The sequence below is a fragment of the Antechinus flavipes genome, chromosome 2 (genome assembly GCF_016432865.1).
Source record: "Antechinus flavipes isolate AdamAnt ecotype Samford, QLD, Australia chromosome 2, AdamAnt_v2, whole genome shotgun sequence".
Taxonomy (NCBI): Eukaryota; Metazoa; Chordata; class Mammalia; order Dasyuromorphia; family Dasyuridae; genus Antechinus; species Antechinus flavipes.
Window position 1 is genome coordinate 621,944,197 of NC_067399.1, and position 12,866 is coordinate 621,957,062.

The following is a 12,866-nucleotide window of genomic DNA, read 5'->3' on the forward strand; positions in this document are numbered from 1 at the left end:
ATGTACTCATCTAACTCAATAAACCAGGAGCTTTGGGAAATAATTACTAACAAGGCTTTAAAGCTTGCAAGAGCACTTTACATATATTGTTTTGTTAGAAGCTCGCAACAACTATAAGGAGTTAACTCTATTTTATAAATGGAGAAACTACATCTGAAAGAAGTTAAGTGGTTTGCTACCAGTCATATAACCCACCTAGAGAGTATCCCCCACAAAAACTTTTATAACTTAAAACTGTGCTAAAACTTTTATGTCTGAGAGAGGATTCAAACCCAAGTGTAGTGCTCTATCCACTGAACTCAAAAAAGAAAATTATTAATTTTTGAGTTTTTTTGGGGAGCGTGATGGGGTAGCTGGTTCAAGCAATAGAAGACCAGTTTTGTATTCAGTTCTCTTCATGTTTATTAAACACTTGACAGATGCAAAGCACTTTGCTTGGATTTGGAACACAAAGTTAAAACAGACAGTTGTTGTTCTTAAGGAGATTATATTCTACTATGGAGGATGTGATTATGTGCATAAAGAGTCATCCAAGTAGGGAGTAATAGGTCAAAAGAGAATTAAATACTCTCAAAATATTTGAGGAGAAAATGAGCAGAAGAAGGCATCAGAGAAGTCTTCATGGAGGAAGTGGAATATGAGAGGAACCTTAAAGAAAGGGGAATAATATGAAATAAGGCTAGAAGGTGAGGTTGCAGCTGCATTGTTGATGGGGGGGCGGGTCTTGGATGTTAGGCTAAGGAATTTGTTTCTTCAGTCTGAAGGCAAAGGGGGACCACTGAAAGTTTTAAAGCAGAAGAATAACATGATTAGATCTGTATATTAGGGTGTATATTTTGGCAGCTGTAGGAAGGATGGATTGATAACAAGGTGAAAAAAGGCAAACAATCAGGAAGTGATTACATAGTTTCTGATGCAGTAACATTGGATATAGGGGGCAAAGGGAACAAAGAGTCAAAGTAACATTGATGTTTCATATCTGGTTGACTGGGGTAGTAGTATCTACAACAGAAAAGGAGAGTTTGGCAGAGAGGAGTGGGTTTAAGAGGGAAGAGAATGAGCTGACAATTAAATTTGAGGTAATAATGGTTTCTTTCTTTCTTTCTTCCTTCCTTCCTTCCTTCCTTCCTTCCTTCCTTTTTTTTTTTTTTTTTTTTTTGGCTGAGACAATTGGGGTTAAGTGACTTGCCCAGGGCCACACAGCTAGGAAGTGTTAGATAATGGTGTTTTCAAGTGGAAATGTATAGCAAGCAGTTGGAGATAAAGGATTGGAATTTGGGATATTCATATATTCAGAGTGGATATATGGCATTTAAAAATATCAGTATAAAGGTGATCACTGAACTCATGGGAACATATAATATCAACAAAAATAGAGAGAGAAAAACATTTGAGGAGATTTCTATATTTAGGGATGGGAGGTGATAATGAACTGTTGATAATGAATGGAGACTGAGAAGGAGCAGTCAGATAGGCAATACCTAATTATCAGAGGGCATCGGTGTCACAGAAGCAAGGAAGGAACCCTATCAATTGTAAAAATCAAGTAAAATGAGAGCTAAAAAGAAAATATCATTAATTTGAAAAAAAATTAAAAGTTATTTTCAGTCTTCTTAGGGCTAATGACCTAATGCTTCTTCTTGGAATCTGTATCTCTGTGAAACTAATTTGCATGTTACCCTGACTTCCACATCACAGAGGATTACCAGTAATAGGATTTTCTACTTAGAAGCTAGGGGCATGTCTCATCCAAGACCTATAAAGTGTCTTCTTACAGAGGAATATGGGCCCAATTTGTCCCTTTTTCTTTTTAGTCTTGATCTTTCTGGAGGGAAACCCAGCTTACCCTGCATGCAACCCAGAATGTATATGCTCAGATGACAGCTTTGGCAGGTATGGAAATATTGATAGGGTCACCAAGAGAACCTGTAAGATTTATTTATTTTGGGAGTTCTATTGTTTGAGAGTTTGAAATTATTTTTTTAAAGAAACATCTAAAGTCTTATGGACATTCATTTCAGTTAATGTTACAATGTTCTTTGTGAATGTTTTTACCCAAATGGAGTTAACACTGAATGGAATTTTTGTAGGAAATAGAACATTTTACTTCTAGGTATTAATTTTTCCTATGAATATTCTAATATCTAGTTGGGGGATTGTGATAAGATTATGCATGAGAAGGTACTGAGAAGGAACATTAGAGCTCAAGGGATTATGAGTCAGACAGTTTATTACTCACTGACAAAGAAATGTGTGTGGTTCACTTGCTCTTCAGTCCCATAGGCATGTGTAAGTGGCTCAGGCATAATTTTGGGTTTCTGCCTTTATATCTGACATGTGCTACTGGGAAGTTTCATGGGGAGGAGTGAGAGGGATACTCTAAGAGCAATCAATGGGTGATCTGGACTGTAAGCCATCTCCTCCCCAAATTAACTGAAAGGACATTGTAATTAGTAACAATTGCTAACTTTACATACCTGAATTAAATGTAATTTGCTAAGCTGATAGTTTATTAACCTTACAATACTAATCCTAAATATTTTGAATAAATCAGTTGTTGGGTACATAAGAACTTTTTGGTATTTAGGTAGATCTGTCAAAGCCTATCAACAATCCAGTTGTTGCAGGAAGCAAGGTGGTATAAATGCAAAGAGTGCTGGAAGAAGGTTTTAAGATTCTGCTACCTATTAATTATGTAGTTTCAGGTAAATTACTCTTTGGTAATAGTTTTTTTATTTGTTAAATGAAAGGGTTTTGGACTAGATATTAAATAATGTTTCAGGTAGGAATTATAAGTCAGTTTAAACACTTGATTATTTTTCTGCAGGTCTCTGTTGTGCATGGATACTTCTTTGAGAAAGATCCTGGGAAACATCCCCAAAGATATCAAGAAACTTAGGATAGAAAACTCTCACTTAACTGAGCTGCCTCATGGGTCCTTTTCTAACAACAGTGCCTTGGAATTCCTTTGGCTCAACTTTAATAACATCACAGTGATTCACCCGGGAGCCCTGGAGCATCTGAGAGACTTGAGAGAGCTGAGGCTGCAAGGGAACAGGTTGTGTACAGTGCCATGGACAGCGTTCCGAGCAACTCCCGTTCTAAACATCCTTGATCTCAAACACAACAGGCTCGATGTTCTGCCCAAGCAAGCGCTTCAGTATTTGGTTAATCTTACCTATTTAGACTTGTCCTTTAATGAACTTATGGTGGTGTCTGAGGATGTCTTCATCCAGTGGCCCATGTATCAGAAAAGCAGGAAAGTCATCAGCAGGGCTGAAGGCATGTCCAACGTGGTGCTGGCTTTGCACAATAATCCATGGATGTGTGATTGCCATCTAAAGGGGCTTGTTCAGTTTTTCAAATCCATCAGGCCCCCTGTCATCCTAATGAACTCCTATCTGATGTGCCGGGGTCCTCTTTCAAAGGCAGGGCAATTTTTCTATGAAGTAGAGCTTAATAGCTGCATGAAGCCAAAGACTTCAACCCCTAATTCTAACATTACTGTCCAAGTGGGGCTAAATATCACTCTAAGCTGCCTGGCACAGGCAAGCCCCTTACCAAACATTGTGTGGAATTATCCACTGAAGAAGCTGAAGGAATTTGATGGTAAGTTATGGTATTCCATATTTTTTTCTCAGGGGCAAGGGAAGGTTCTGTCTAATTTTATGAATATTTGAAGTAATTTCAAGTGTGATAACTGCTTGAAGTACAAAATAATTAGTGCTTTTGGTAACCATCTGATGGACAAGGTAATTAGTGCTTAGGCTTCAATTTAGGTACAGGAAATGATTATTTAAGATATTTACCATTATGGAACAGAGTAAAGGTTATATTAAAGACATGTCAACCAGAAGTCTCATTAGCCATGAGTACTTTTCACTGTAGGATTGGGACAGACAGTCTTCTCAGGAGGATAGTTAAAGTAATAAAGCAAAGGAAAGTTTAAAAAATAATGACACAACTTATTCCTGACTGCCCCCTTCCTCCCTCCATCTTCTGTGACTAGTTACAGAGTGGAAGAATATTATCAAATGTAAAATGCTGGTTTTGTGGCCTTGTAACTATTGCAAAATGAAAACCTTTTCCCCCTAACTTTGTTCAGAGCATTTGCAGAAAATCAGCTTAAGTTAAAGCATGACATGATTTTCCATCTTTGATTGAAGAGCCAGGAGATGGGGAATCTGACTCCTGGGAAGCAAAAACCAAAACAGAAGAGCAAAATGTAAAGACCACTTGCGGTACAGGGTGGGTTGGATGTTGTCTTTTGTTCTTGAAGAGGATCAAAATGACATCAATATGTCAAAGGGAAGTTACAGCGTGTCCAGCTGTGGCTGATCAGATCAATGTGAGTTTGGAATGTTCTCCACTAGAGGTCGGGCACAAATGGTCTATGAACATTTGGGGTAGAATCTCTACATGAGCATGTCTCATGTTTCTTTTGATCTACTTCAATTTTGCTTTGCTCATGGAGCACAGAACCTTCTTTGATGTAGATATAACATGCCGGGCAGTCCTTTGCCAGTGTCTCCAATGTCATGCAATTAATTCCAAACCACAGCATCTTGCACTGAAGCATTACTTATCTGCTCCACAGAAGGTAAATAGAATTAATACAAAATTTGCATGCTTTGAGCTGATTCACAGACCAGTAATACAACCGTTGATCTTTACACTCAAAAGCTACTTTCAATGATATAGAAAGAGGATTTAATTTAAAATGCTCATACAGGTGTATTGGGAGCTAAGACTGAATTAGATATAGAGGACAAAGTGCTGGATATGGAGTCAAGAAACTTTATGTTAAAATTCTGCCTAGATATATACTAGTTCAAATGTTTTGATCACCACAGACAAATAACTTAACCTCTCTGAGCCATTTCTAAAATGGTGTTAACACTAGTAACTATCTCGCAAAATTATTATGAGGATCAAATGAGATTTTATTACATACACATATAACTTTACATATAAATGTGCCTTTTCCTTCTCTCTCATTTTTTCTTTTCCTCCTTGTCCTTCTCCTCTTTTATTTTTTCTCTTTCTTTTCTCCTCTCTTATTTTTTCTCATATAATTTTTGTAAAGTTACAAACTATATTTTATTGTCATCTATTGAATTGATGTACAAAAATATCTATTAGGATGTACATGTAAATATATTAAATACACCCATATAGGTTTTTGTATACATATAAAACCACACAAGATTGATTTTACATGACACATACATATCAAGTACAGGTAAAGTCACACACAGAAAACAATAGGTTTCATGCAATGACAGAGCTATTTTCTAGTCTTCATGGGCTCCTTCCCAGAGCATTCTAGCCTTTGTTGTTGGTTGGAAAGATCTATGCATGTAATTTTTCATGACAACACATCTAGTGGCTGAAGAAACCATACAACTTTAGCCTGTTTGCTATATGGCACCCAGAAGGTCTAAGTGAAATCTGCAGAATTCAGTCAGTCTTCCACATTTGGTCTGCATGATTGAAAACATAATGACACTTGATTTTTCTCACTTTGTACCCTCATGTTAGCAGGTAGAGCCTTATCTCAGGATTATATAATCCTGATCAATTAATAACTTTATTTATAATCTATAGAAAAAAAGAGACATATTAGTTCTCTTTCTTTCTTTCTTTCTTTCTTTCTTTCTTTCTTTCTTTCTTCTTTCTTCCTTCTTTCCTTCCTTCCTTCCTTCTTTCCTTCCTTCCTTCCTTCCTTCCTTCCTTCCTTCCTTCCTTCCTTCCTTCCTTCCTTCCTTCCTTCTTTCTTTCTTTCTTTCTTTCTTTCTTTCTTTCTTTCTTTCTTTCTTTCTTTCTTTCTTTCTTTCTTTCTTTCTTTCTTTCTTTCTTTCTTTCTTTCTTTCTTTCTTCCTATTTTTAACCCATGCCAGGGTAATTTTTTACAGCATTATCCCTTGCATTCACTTCTGTTCCGATTTTTCCCCTCCCTCCCTCCACCCCCTCCCCAGATGTCAAGCAGTCCTATACATGTTAAATAGGACAGTATATCCTAGATACAATATATGTGTGCAGAACTGAACAGTACTCTTGTTGCACAGGGAGAATTGGATTCAAAAGGTAGAAATAACCCGGGAAGAAAAACAAAAATGCAAGCAATTTATATTCATTTCCCAGTGTTCTTTCTCTGGGTGTAGCTGCTTCTGTCCATCCTTGATCAATTGAAACTGAATTAGCTCTCTTTATTGAAGAGATCCACTTCCATCAGAATACATCCTCAAACAGTATCGTTGTTGAGGTATATAATGATCTCCTGGTTGACAGATTAGTTCTTAATTTTGAAGCTTAAATGAGATAATGAATGTAAAGCATTTTTAAAATTTTAAATACAGTATAAATATCGGTTATTATTGTTGTTAATAGCCTACATTTTCCACGCTTTCAATCCGGTGATAACTTCATTCCTCTGATTCTTATATAGTATTCCTGCTGAGCTCAGGAGTACAATATTACTAGAGTAATATTGATAGAGCCATACAGAATATGATAGTAAGTGTTTAACACCAGGGGCTCTCTGGGGGGAAAATATGCACACATTGAAAAAAATTTAATCTGCATTAGCAACATTTTCTTAAATCTAGACAATTAAAAAAAAAGCCAATATATGAAGTGCTGATTTGTATATGATTTTGGAGCTGTAAATGCTCACACTGAAAATTTAGTAATGGAGCTCAGGAGAATCTGGATAGACCTGGTTCCATCATACTCTTATTTTCAAGAAGTTACATTCCATAGAAGGAAACAACATATATTCATATAGGTATCAATAAAATATATACAACATAAATGAAAGGTAATTTTGGGGTGGAGAAGGTCTTGGTAGCCAGTTGGGTATATCTGGAAAGGCTTCATGGAGTAGAAAGTAGTATCAGCTGAGTTTAGAAGGAGATTAATTATTTAATTATTCAGATGAGGAAGAAGGAAAATGGACTATCTACAATACAGGAATTAAGCCTTCTTTGGATAAACTTGGTTAAATACGTTCATATCTTCAGGCTTTTGAAATATTTATAGGAATTAGGTGCAGTTCTTTAGTTAGTATAGGTAATACCTATGCTGTTCTTAATCTTTAGAAAAGTGATATCCAACTAGCCATCCAACTGGCCAATATCCAATCATATACATGGTGTTTAAAAAATAGCACCATATCAACTTGCCATATGGGAGACGGGGTGGGGGGGAAGGAGGGAAAAAGTTGGAACAAAAGGTTTTGAAATTTCAATGCTGAAAAATTACCCATGCATATATCTTGTAAATAAAAAGCTATAATAAAAAATAAAATAAAAAATAGCACTATATCTCATAACCCCCTACAATTGCCTGTAATTATAAGGATAAGTTGTCTTTGGGGGCTGTGTCAACATCAATGCACCCAGCAACGAAGTTTAATTGTTTATTTTTAATCCCCAGTGTCTATTTCTCGTATCGGGGAAGATTCCATTCATTCTGAATTGGTGATACCTTCAGCCCATCTAACAGATAGTGGCAACTACACCTGTGTCGCCAGCAACTCCATGGGCAGCAGCTCTGTCCCCATCTCCCTTCAGGTTCAGCCTGTGCCCTCTTCCTCCTCCTCCTTGACTTCCTCGGGAGAGCATTCCTACATTTATGTGAGGATCACCAAGCAAACTCTTTATGGAATCGTGCTCGAGTGGTACGCTGCCACAGACAACGCTTCAGAGACCTGGTTCACACTCTACTTTGGAATATATGAAGCTGTCAAGAAAGAAACTGTCTCTATTGGTCCCGGGATCAACACCTACTGGGTGAACGACCTGCTTCCAGCCACAAAATACGAGGCATGTATCAGCCTACAGAGCCAGCCACCCCGCAAGGACCAGTGTATTGTCTTTGTGACGGGCAACGACATCAGCGAGCTGTACAGGAGGGAGAGAGTCATCCACATCATTGTTGTGCTTTGTGCCTTGGCCCTGGCCGTGCCTGTAGGCATGTACGTCTGTGCCTCAGAGGCCCATCTTGGTTGCTTGGGCCACTGTCTGGACAATTGTCCTCGTAGGAAAAATGGATCAAGATGCCCCAGCACCGTCATTGAGAGCAGGGAGACCATGTTCAACAACCTGACAACTGGTATCGAGGAGGGTCTCTGTCTTGGGGAGATCAGAGAGGATCAGAGCCAACAAATCCCTGACAGAGAGTCAAAATAGTATTCACCTTTTTCAGGTGGATTAACTTCAAGGCAGGTTGGCTTGGATCCTCTGAGTTAAATTACCAGAATTGGGGAAGGGAAAGCCACACTCCTGAGAACTTCATGGTCCCCCTTCGGCTTAGGAATTTTGCTGAACCAGTAGAAAGTGAGCATGGCTCACCTTCTAACTATAAGCTCAAAATTCTGAAGAACATTATTGATAAAGGAAGGGCTCTGATATCTCATCCAGCCCACAGACTGTAACCCATTCATTCCTTCTCACTCTAAATGATTCTTCCTCATCAATTCTTGGTCCCCCATAAGTTGGGGTCTATTCACTGTAGGTCTTTTAGTGGGTACCATTCTCTCATTATTGGTCCAGTGGGAAGCAGATCTGTCTATGATACAAGTGACCCAGGTGCCAGTCCCTAATGAGTGAGGAAATACCCAATGCCCTCAAGGCACAGCCCAGTGGTTCTCAAAGTCTGGTCCAGAGCATCCTGAAGAACCTCTGAAATGCTTTCAGAGAATCTACAAATTCATAATTGGTTTTTATTTTTAATGTGATCAATATCTATAACTATAACCCACATTAAACAAAAACTCGTTGGACAGATCCTCAATCATTTTTAATAGGATAAAGATATTGAGAATAAAAGTTTGAGGACCACTGGCCCATAGCCTATTTAGAGAGCTATAGAGATACCTGTAAGTCATTGCACCAGAGCTTCCCTTGTAGTGAGTCTATTAGAAGGAATTCTTCAAAGTATGTGATAGAAACCAACTATTAGTTTCACTGATGGGTTACATGTTGGAGGTGGGGGAGAGGAGGGAGGTTGCTTCTTCATTGTGCTCTTGTGAAATGCAACCATTTGTTAATGCCATTTTATAAATAATCTTGACCATTTTGTAAGCATTGTGATTCCCTCATTTCTAAGGGAATTGTGAATATTTACAATTCCTTGGGAAGGCAATATTGTGATGGATTGTAAAAGTTACTAAACTTTTTATGCCTTTGACCTCTTAATAGGTATATGTCCTAAGAATGCCAATGAAAGGAAAAATCAACACTTATTTGTACAAAAATACTATTAATAGCGTTATTAAAGATATATACATTTATTTTTTAAAAATAGAAAAAAGCCATAGGAATAATGATTAGCGATTTGCTATAAAAATTGAGGCATATGAGTATGATGGAATTTTGTTACACCATATTTATTGAGTGACCATTTTAATTGACAGTGTGAAGAATGAGAAATGTGAAGATACTCATATTAAGTGATACAGAATAAAGAAAGCACGATCAGAACAACCACATATATATTACAATTACACAAAACCAATAATAGAAAGAGTACCAAAAACCTAAGAAAAAAGTTCAAAAAGGGACTTTCAAGTAAACAAGATGGTATTATTTTGTTAAAGCAAGTGTATACATGTCAAGGTTGTAAATATTTTGGAGCTACAGGTTTTTTTTTTTTTAACATGATCACCTTTTATCTTGTTTATCCTAATGTTTCTGTTGATGCTCATCAAATTTAGTGTTAAAAATTAAAATGGTGATTGAAGGAAATAGAAGATGGTGGCAATAATTATGGAATTCAGGTACACCTGTTCTTGACAAGCAATGATGACTATGGATAAGATAAAGAAATTTTATTTTTGTCATGAGTTTAGGCTTTGATGTAAGAAGAAACTTTCTTCTAATTAGATCCATTTTATAGTGGGTGGACTATCTTAGGAGGCAAGGGATTCCTTTTTAGTGAAAGTTTTTGAGTAAAGGCTAGATGATTACTTATTAGGGATGTTGTGGAAAGGATTCTTGTTCAGATATGGGGGGAACATGTGGCATCTGAGGACCTTCAAAAGTCTGAACATTCCATGAGTATTCCATTCAATTCTTGTTTTTCATTTATGAAATTGGTCTAAAGATAGACTTAAAAGTCTTAAAGTTAAACTACATTTATGTGGATACGGATATATACATTTCTGTACACATACACAGAATAAATATACATATACACATGAAATGCCATTTTCTTACAGAATATTTACATATAGAGATAGTCCTGTACTACACACATGTGAATTAGTGAGTTAAACACATTCATATATAAGACACCCAATGATGATATCTATGTAAATGTATATTCACCTAGACTGCACATATCTACAGTTGTGCTTACTTTTTCAAGAAACATTTCCTTATGATGAATTCAATAAAAACTATATAAAATGAATGGTTTGTATTTGTATATTTATTGACTTTTTGCCTTTTAAGAAGAAAATATGACAGTGAAAAATGCCTTCATTATTTATGGACGTTTAAAAACGTGTGTGTATGTGTGTGTGTGTGTGTGTATAGGATTTTCAGTTGGAAGGTACTGTGGAGATCATATTATCTAACCGCCTCAGTTCATATTTTTTTTGGAAGCCCAAAGAGGTAGAGAGGTTTGTCCATGCTTACACATGTAGTAAGTAAATGACAGAGCCAGAATTTAAATCCAGATCTTTTGACTCCAAGTATAGTGCTTGTTCTAACATTCTGCTCCACAATGCACATAGTCACATGTGTACATAATCAACTCTGTCTACAGAAGAGTACATAGATACCCCTCTCCTCCCTTCGCTCCTCTCCTTTCCTCTTCCCTTCCTCTCCTCTCCCTCCCCCCTTCCTTCCATCTCCCTTCCCCACTTCCCCTTCTCCTCCCCTTCCCCTTCCTTCTTTTCTCTTTTCTCCCCTTCTCTCCCTTCCCCTTTCCTCTCTTTGCCTCCCTTCTTCTTCTTCCCCCTTTTTTCTTCCTCTCCCTTCACCTCCCCTTTCCTCCCCTTCTCTCCTTCCCCTTCCTTTTTCTCCCTTCTCCTCTCCCCCCTCTCCTTTCCTTCCTTTCCCTTCATTTTCCTCTCCTCTTTTCTTTTTTTCCTTCTTCTTGGAGCCACAGGTAAGAGTTGTTGGGTAAAGTGGACATCAAAAGAAAGATGAGCAACTCTGAGAAGAATTTGGCAAACCATCACATGAGAGATGCTAATTCTCCTAATTAAAGGACTGACAAAAGATCTGTATGATGTCTTCAATATGGTAGTAGTTGAATCACTGTTGATTTCTATAACCATTTTTGAACATCTTCCTACGTGATTAATATGAACTTATTAATTTCTTTAATTACATATTTATATTTAAGAGTATATGTTGTTCTTTTGATTTTACTTCTTTACTTAGCATTTCTGAATGTAGTCTTCCTATATTTCTTTGAAATTCTTTGCATTTGTTACTTCTTATGGCACAATCATATTCCATAATAGCCCAGAGGTAATAATTTATTTAATCATTTTGGAACCTTTAAGAATGTTACTTTTCATGATTTCCATGAATCCTATTTGTTTCGATCTATCAATTAACATTCATTCTTAAATGTTAAGGACCATGCCTAGGTGAAGGGGCAGGTCAGTTCTCTGGGAGCCTCCATAGCTGTGGATCATAACATCTGAAGGAGTTGCAAAGCAGCCTTTGCTGACACAGGTATTGCTTGTGGCCTGGGAATGTAATAAATTTGAGGCAGAGGGAAGAGGAGAGAGGTCAGACAACACAATTGCCTCTCAGTCTCCTTGTATCATCATCATCATCATCCTCCTCCTCTCACATGAAGAGATCCATTCTACAGGTCTGAGTTAGACTTCCAGCAGCCACTGGCAGGTGGCTCCTGTACCACAACTCTTAAATATTGTGAACCAAGTGTTTGTGAGGAGTCCATGACTCTGCCATAGCTAGTGCCAATAATGCAGTTCTCAGATTCTCCAAGATGGGGAAAAAGTCAGAAAAATGATAAATCCCTTAAAGTCTACCTGGGCCCTTTATATCTTGTGAAAATCTTTGGTGCAAGAGTTACAAAATAAAGCTAATACTGGACTGAGAGGTGGGGGACCTGGGTTTAAATTTCAGCTCCATGTTAGCTTTTTTATTTTTATTCTCTAGGGTTTTGTATCCTTATTTGTAAAATCCTGAATGAGGAACTAGGGTGTGTGTGTGTGTGTGTGTGTGTGTGTGTGTGTGTGTATGTTTGAATGGTTTTACATATGTTATATATAATATATAACATATATAATACATGTTATTAATTAATAGATATCATAATAATATATAATAAAACATATAATATATAATATAGTAATGTGTATATATATATATATATATATATATATATATATATATATATATATATATATATATATATATATATATATTAGGTGAACATTCTCATTTTGTTCCATTTCAATGTGCTTTTTTCAATGACAAGTCTAGAAGCATGCATTCTATCAGGATACATACAGGCTTTGTCTCCTTGCTAAAAACTTGTACATTCAGAAGCTCCTGCTTGGTCACTTGGCTGCAGTTACAGAGAGCCTCTGTCAAAGATGATTGCCAAGTGAATCAGGATGCCTTCCCTCCTAAAAAGTCTAGATAAGGAAGCAAAGAGAAATTTCTTCCTCTTTTTTCAGAGACTCCTTTGTGGGAACTTTGTATGTAAACTCTCCCTTGGATTTTCATTGATAGGGGGTGGGAGGGATCGCTTTTCTCCTCCATTTTTCTCCCCTTCTCCCTGGAAGTCTGGATCCATTCAGTTATTAATCATTTTTGACATAGTATTGTCCTACCATAGAGACTTACTCTGACTTGTCTATGAGTCACTGA

General features: G+C 37.0%; 1 protein-coding gene across 1 annotated transcript; it reads left to right on the top strand.

The window, feature by feature from the left end:
- Positions 1-1,783: 1,783 nt before the first annotated feature.
- Positions 1,784-10,416, top strand: LRIT2 (leucine rich repeat, Ig-like and transmembrane domains 2). The gene is made up of 3 exons (XM_051973829.1): positions 1,784-1,893; positions 2,828-3,609; positions 7,438-10,416. The coding sequence occupies exons 1-3, from the start codon at positions 1,784-1,786 to the stop codon at positions 8,190-8,192; spliced, it is 1,647 nt and encodes a 548-aa protein (XP_051829789.1). The 3' UTR covers positions 8,193-10,416.
- Positions 10,417-12,866: the final 2,450 nt, after the last annotated feature.

Coding starts and splice junctions, on each gene's coding strand:
- LRIT2 (XM_051973829.1), top strand. CDS start 1,784: ATGGGCCCAATTTGTCCCTTTTTCTTTTTAGTCTTGATCTTTCTGGAG. Junction 1,894..2,827: donor TCAGATGACAGCTTTGGCAG/GTATGGAAATAT, acceptor ATTTTTCTGCAG/GTCTCTGTTGTGCATGGATA. Junction 3,610..7,437: donor GAAGCTGAAGGAATTTGATG/GTAAGTTATGGT, acceptor TTTAATCCCCAG/TGTCTATTTCTCGTATCGGG.